General features: G+C 43.2%; 1 protein-coding gene across 1 annotated transcript; it reads left to right on the plus strand.

The window, feature by feature from the left end:
* Positions 1-3,306: 3,306 nt before the first annotated feature.
* Positions 3,307-4,751, plus strand: DEFB121 (defensin beta 121). The gene is made up of 2 exons (XM_055344562.1): positions 3,307-3,364; positions 4,594-4,751. Exons 1-2 carry the CDS (start codon positions 3,307-3,309, stop codon positions 4,749-4,751), a joined length of 216 nt encoding a protein of 71 aa, XP_055200537.1.
* The last annotated feature ends 1,816 nt before the right edge of the window (positions 4,752-6,567 follow it).

Consider the following 6,567-nt stretch of genomic DNA (forward strand, 5'->3'; position numbering starts at 1 on the left):
ATGTTTTTTAGATTCCTGCATATGATGTACAGCAGCAGTTAATGCTTCTTTATTGATAAGTAGTATTCTATTAGATGAATAAACTGCCATTTATTTCTTTGCTACTTGATGGATATTTAAGTTGCTTCTACTTATGATAAATAAAGCTGTTATGAAAATGTATGTGCACTTTTTGGGATAGATGTAAATCTTTCTTTATCTTGGATAAACACCTAGAAATGGAATTGTTGGATTGTATGCTAAGTGTGTTTAACTTGATAAGAAATCATCAAACTAAAAAACAAAAAAACAAAACAAAACAAAAAACCAGAGTGCCTGGGTGGCTCAGTGGGTCAAGTGGCTGACTCTGGATTTCGGTTCAGGTCATGATCTCAGGGTCCCGGAATTTTTTTTTTTTAAAGATTTTATTTATTTATTCATAGAGACAGAGAGAGAGGCAGAGGGAGAAGCAGGCACCATACAGAAAGCCTGACGTGGGACTCGATCCAGGGTCTCCAGGATCATGCCCTGGGCTGCAGGTGGTGCTAAACCACTGCACCACCGGGGCTGCCCTTTTTTTTTTTTTTTTTTTTAGGGTCCCGGAATTGAGCACTGCATCAGGCTCAGTGCTAAGCATGGAGCCTGCTTAAGATTCTCCCTCATTCTTCATTTGCCTCTCTCTCCCCTACTCCTGCCTCTTTTTCTCTTTTTCTAAAATAAATCTTTAAAAAAAACCGTAAAACCAAACCAAACCAAAACCCCCATCAAAATGACTTTCAAAGGGGTGATACCTTTATAGTGAGCACTGGTTTTCAACATTCAACCATATTTATTTTTGTGCACCTAATTCTCCAGCTTATGATAACTCTCACCATATTCCCTAATGGAAAGTGTGGAGATTTCTTTGGACCATTTCTGGGTCACAACAAATGCTTAAACTTAATTCAACTGCATGTCATTAGATTCCTCCCCAGAATGGCTGCTTCCATCTCAGAGTAGGAGCTAGGTTTTGTGGGGCCTGCCACTTTTAGAATTTGAGGATTCTTTTTAAGAAGAACAAAAGGGGTGCCTAGGTGGCTCAGCAGGTTAAGCGCCTGCCCTCAGCTCAGGTCATGATCCTGGAGTCCAGGGATGGAGCCTGGACTCCCTGCTCAGTGGGGAGTCTGCTTCTCCCTTCCCTTCTGCCCCTCCCCCTGCTCCTTTTCTTTCTCTGTCAAATAAATAAATAAAATCTTTAAAAAAAAGAACATAAAATTACAAGCTCAAAATTAGGTCCAAAAGTGAGTATGTATTGAGAATGAGCTAAGCAATTACAATAGATGACTGAGACATTTTAAGATCATTAGCCTGAAACGCTTACTTACTAACATTTCCTGATTACAGCCTGTTTCTCCTCTTTAGCTAGAACATTCTAGAATTCTCAACACTCATAAGAATCCAAGCAAGTGACAGGCCTTGAACCTACATGAGCTTCATAGTCTTTCTTCTTCTGGTCCATACTCCACCAGCAGTACATGAGGATTCCTCTCTTCTCATTTCCTTGACCTCATTTGGCATTATTCAGCTTTCTAACATTTGCCAGTCTAGAGCCAGCCTGCTGCCTGATTTTGCATGGCCCATTAGTTAAGATTGGTTTTTACATTGTTGAATGGTTGAAAAAAAATGAAAGGAATAATGTTTAGGGAAGTGTGAAAATTCTATGAAACTCAAATTTCAGTGTCTATAAATAAAGTTTGATTGGAACACAGCCACACCCATTTGCTCACACACTGTGGTTGCTTTTGGTCACTATCTGGGCCTTTGTAGAAAAGGTCTGATGACCCGAGGCCTAGAGGGTTAATTTTTCCTGGAGACAACAGTCCTATTCCATATATGAGAGGAGATATTCCTTCTGTTGGTTTGTCCCCGTTTCTGCCCATTTTGAAATGATAGCTCTTCCTATTATTATTGTTATTATTATTATTATTTAAAGATTTTATTTATTTATTGATGAGAGACACAGAGAGAGGCAGAGACATAGGCAGAGGGGAGCCTGATGTGGGACCTGATCCCAGGACCCTGGGATTATGACTTGAGCCAAAGGCAGACATGCAACTCCTGAGCCACCCAGGCATCCCAGTTCTTCCCATTATTGTGCTAAAAAGCATTTGGCTCTTTTCTGACCTATGTGCTGGCCTTATGTACCAGTAAGCCATTACTATATATCCTTCCACTCCCAAACTCAGGGCCTTAACACAGAAATGCTTTGTTATTACTCAGGTGCCTGCAGGTAACTGGACTTTGGCTGGATAGCTCTGCTTGGGGCTGGAGTAGCTGGGCAGCTTTACTTCTCACTGCAAATCTATGGGTCAGCTGGAGTAGCTCTACTCTATGTATCTCTCATCGTCTTTGGACCACTGGGGTATGTTCTTCTCATGGTGACAGCAGAGGCACAAAAAGGCAAGTGAAAACATTCATTGCTTCTTAAAGCCTAGGCTCAAAATTGGCACATTGTCACTTCTGCCCATGCATCATTAGTGAAGCAAGTCACATAGGCAAGACAAAAGGGAGGGAGAGCGAAGCACATCCCTCCTGGAATGAGACCTTACAAATGTGTGGATTCAAAGAGGGGTGTAAAATTGGGGCCAATAGTACAGTCTACCATGTGTCATAGGAAACACCACGATGGGAGCAAATGGCCTTTCCTTTGCCACCTAGGAAGATGCTACTTGTTCTTCTCGAACACACACTGTTAAAAGTAAGGTCTGTGGCCTTCCTGCTCATTCCACTCCACAAATGCTGACATGTGAACTTCTAGTGGAGATGGCCATGGAGCTTTTAGGTATTTCCCTCTGCTTCTGCCCCTTCTTTACTATCCTCTAAATGAACCACCAACATATGGGACATCCAAGGGTGACATCACGGCTGGAGGGAACCCAAGGAATACAGAAGTATCAGTCCTTTTCTGTCTCATTTCTCTCTCTTCTTTTACCAGACATCATGAATTAATAGTAAAAATGTTTCCCCTTTCTTGGCTCCCCAGTTATATTATAAACCTCTTCAAAGGCAAGCCTGTGTCTTTGTTAACATCTCTTCCCCCTGTCCTGACCTCCTCTGGAAGTGCAGACAAGGAGGTATATTCAGTAGCCAGTCAACCAGTGTGGTTGACTACTTGCCTGTCTGTCTAATCTTAAATGACTGTTCCCTTTCTGGTTCACTGATCATGGGCCTGCTATGTTCCCCGAGGCAATAAATAGCAGTGTGGACTGCCTAGAATGGAGATCTCTGCCTGTCTTGCCAGCCCAGAAGCCTCAAGCCTCCTAATCTTCCCCTGAGCATCCAGCTTTCATGAAGCTCATTCTCCTGATGTTGTCTGTTGCCCTGCTCCTGGTCCAGGTCACCCAAGGTAAACAGGATCTCTCCCAAGGAGCAGTGGGTCATGTTCAGGGAATTCTGGGGGGCCCTAACAGCCTGGGTGAGGAGGATGGCAGGCTCCCTGCAGGCCTTCGGATGATCTCTGTAGCCAAGGGAAAATTTGAGCTGTCTGATACCAACTGATTTTGCCACTGCCCTTACTTGACTGCTCTGATCTTCTTTGCTCTGGAAGAGTGGAACATGATGATCTGGGAAGAGGATACATGGAAGAGAGATTTGGATGTGGAATATAGAGAAAATGGGTACTTTTCCAAAAATATTGAGGAGGGGACTTGAATTTTGATCTAGGGTTGCCTCCATGAAAATGGTTCCCGAATTTATTTTCTTTTAAAGTTTCCATCTATTCATTTGAGAGAGAAAGAGAGTATGCACACAAGTTGGGGGGGGGGGGTCAGGGGAGGAGCAGAGGGAGAAGGAGAAGCAGGTTTTCTGCTGAGCAGGGAGCCTGATGGAGGGCTCGATCTCAGGACCCCAGGATCATGACTGAGCTGAAGGCAGATACCCAACTGACTGAACCACCTGGTAACACAGTTCCTGAATTTCTGATTGAGGATTCTAATTCCTTTCTCAGGCAACTTCAATTTATCTGGGCTCCTTTAGGTTCCTCAGAGCAGCTGTTCCTAATGATCTTGGCTGGTTAAGGCCAGTGAAAAGGTCTAGGATGTTGTGCAGTAGGGAGTACAACATTCTTGGGAATTTTACGATGCCCTAGAGGATTTGCAGATTTCCAGATGAGTGTAGTTTTGATTCCTGTCCCATCTCATTGATATGGTTAGAGAGGGTACTGAGAGCAAAGGGGAAAGGTAGCTGATACTGGGCACCTGCTTCCATTATTCTATGGGGGAGATGAACCATTGGGAGAGAGGGGGACCGCCTGTCTTCCCCAAAGAAGCTGGCCAGGGAGGAGAAGCTGCTTCATAGGTCCCAAGCCACCAAGTGGGGAGGGCTTTAGGACAGTGACTGAGGACACAAATGAGAAAAGAAAGGATAATGGCCCATAATCTCTCCTAAATCTGGAGGATGCCTTGTAAGGGCTTCTTCCCCACATATGTCCTATTTTCCTCACTAACGTTTTCTCTGCTGGACTTTGACCTCCTCCTTCCCCAGGCTTCTGCTTTATTTCAAGACTGATCCTGCTCTCTCCTTTTTAAAACAAAAAAATTTTTTTGTTGTTGTTCTCTCCTTCCCTTTTCATTTCAGCCAAGTCTTGCTGGGGTAAGTTGGGAAGGTGCAGAGCAACGTGTGAGAAGAATGAAGTATTCCATATATTGTGCACCAATGAAGCTAAGTGTTGTGTACACCCCAAGCATGTGCCTATCGGAGCTGGATCCTCAAGCGCACCTGAAAGCCTGGGGTAACCTCTGCAAGTTGTCCCCTCTTGCTTAACTTTGAGTCCAACATCATTAGAGCCCACCATTCTATTAAATCATTCTTGGCTGTACCATCTGTGTCGGGCAGTTCTGCCTCATTAGACTTACGAATCAATAGCAAAGGAAGGTATGTGTGTGCAGATTGAGGAGAACAGGGTGGACCAGTAGGTAGTGATAGTCTGTTTTGCACAAAGCTCCTAGCCTGCTGGCCCGTCGCTTGTCCCAGATGCTGTAAATGAGGAACGTTCATTCCAGCCATTTGATTCTTGTTTTCTAGGCCAGCACTGCTGGTAGAACTTTCTGCAATGATGGAGTGTCCCAGCTCTGTGTTGTCTAATATGGTAACTACTAGCCACAAGTGGCTATTGAGCATTTGAGATGTGGCTAGTGAGTAAGTGCAGGTCTCTACCTGTTGCACCCTTGTTCGAAATGCAAAAGCCAACCCCAAAAACGTTCCAAATGTCCATCAGTAGGGAAAAGAAGGATCTATGCTAGTGACTACTACATATCACTGAAAAAAGATGATGTAAACATACCTGACTCCAAAAGACCTATTGTGGGATGAAAAAAGAAAGAAAGACATTCTCTGAAATGGAAAACAAAACATCAACTAATACTATATGTTTTCTAAAGGTACGTGTATATGTATCTAGTCAGCAGCAGACAAAAATACAGATGCAGATCGCTTGTTTTTTAAATCATTCATAAATACATATTATGTGATTTTTATGATATCTCTTCCCCCACAAAAGGCATTGAGCTCCATGAGGACATTAAAAAAGAAGAAGAAAGAAGAAAGAAGAAAGAAGAAGAAGAAGAAGAAGAAGAAGAAGAAGAAGAAGAAGAAGAAAGAAGAAGAAGAAGAAACATGGCTAGTTGTAACTGGAGAACTGAATATTTAATTTAATCTATACTTGAGTTTATATAGCTAAACGTGGGTAGTGGTTATCATATTGGACACTGTAGATTTAGGGTCTTGAGATACAGACTGCTTCCTTTTCTCTAGTTTCATCCCAAAAGTCCGCAACCCTCCCCTGATAAGACTTGCAGTTCTCCTGTTAGGGGTTCCAGGATTGTGTCTCACAGTTTTCTTTTTTTTTTTTTTTTTTAAAGGCATTTCTTTTTTTTTTTAAATTTTTTTATTTATTTATGATAGTCACACAGAGAGAGAGAGAGAGAGGCAGAGACATAGGAAGAGGGAGAAGCAGGCTCCATGCACTGGGAGCCCGACGTGGGATTCGATCCCAGATCTCCAGGATCGCGCCCTGGGCCAAAGGCAGGCGCAAAACCGCTGCGCCACCCAGGGATCCCTCACAGTTTTCTTCAAGCTGCAGAGAGCTGGTACCAGGCTTCATGTGGGTTCCTGCTCCATCTCTTTCCTTTCCTCCCAGTTGAGGCCTCATGATATTGAATTGTGAGCTAGTCTTTTTCTAGGACAGATCCTGAACTGAGACAATGAGGATCTTCCCATCACCAGCCCCATGATTTGAGTCATGGTCTCAAGTGTTCCCAACCCTTGCTGCTTATCTGACTAATCATAAAGGACTTGATTCTCTATTCCAAATTGAGAGGTTCTATTCAGCATTACCTCCTCACCATCCAGTCCCTTCATATGAGAACACTAAACTGGCCTCAGCCAGTTTTGAAGGTCTCCATTCAAATCCGTGATTACATATCTGCTGCGTGATGCTAGGCAAAGTCATTTAACCCTCTCTGTTTTATCTTCTCATCTCTAAAGTGAGGATTTATCCTGCCCGAGGCACAGGATTGTCATAAGATTAAATGAAATATTTAGGTAGGAAAT

The sequence above is a fragment of the Nyctereutes procyonoides genome, unplaced genomic scaffold (assembly GCF_905146905.1).
Source record: "Nyctereutes procyonoides isolate TBG_1078 unplaced genomic scaffold, NYPRO_anot_genome, whole genome shotgun sequence".
NCBI lineage: Eukaryota > Metazoa > Chordata > Mammalia > Carnivora > Canidae > Nyctereutes > Nyctereutes procyonoides.

Bases quoted from the DNA above. Each gene is read 5' to 3' on its own strand.
- DEFB121 (XM_055344562.1), top strand. From the start codon at position 3,307: ATGAAGCTCATTCTCCTGATGTTGTCTGTTGCCCTGCTCCTGGTCCAG. The intron at 3,365-4,593 runs GTAAACAGGATC...TTTTCATTTCAG, and splicing joins CCTGGTCCAGGTCACCCAAG to CCAAGTCTTGCTGGGGTAAG.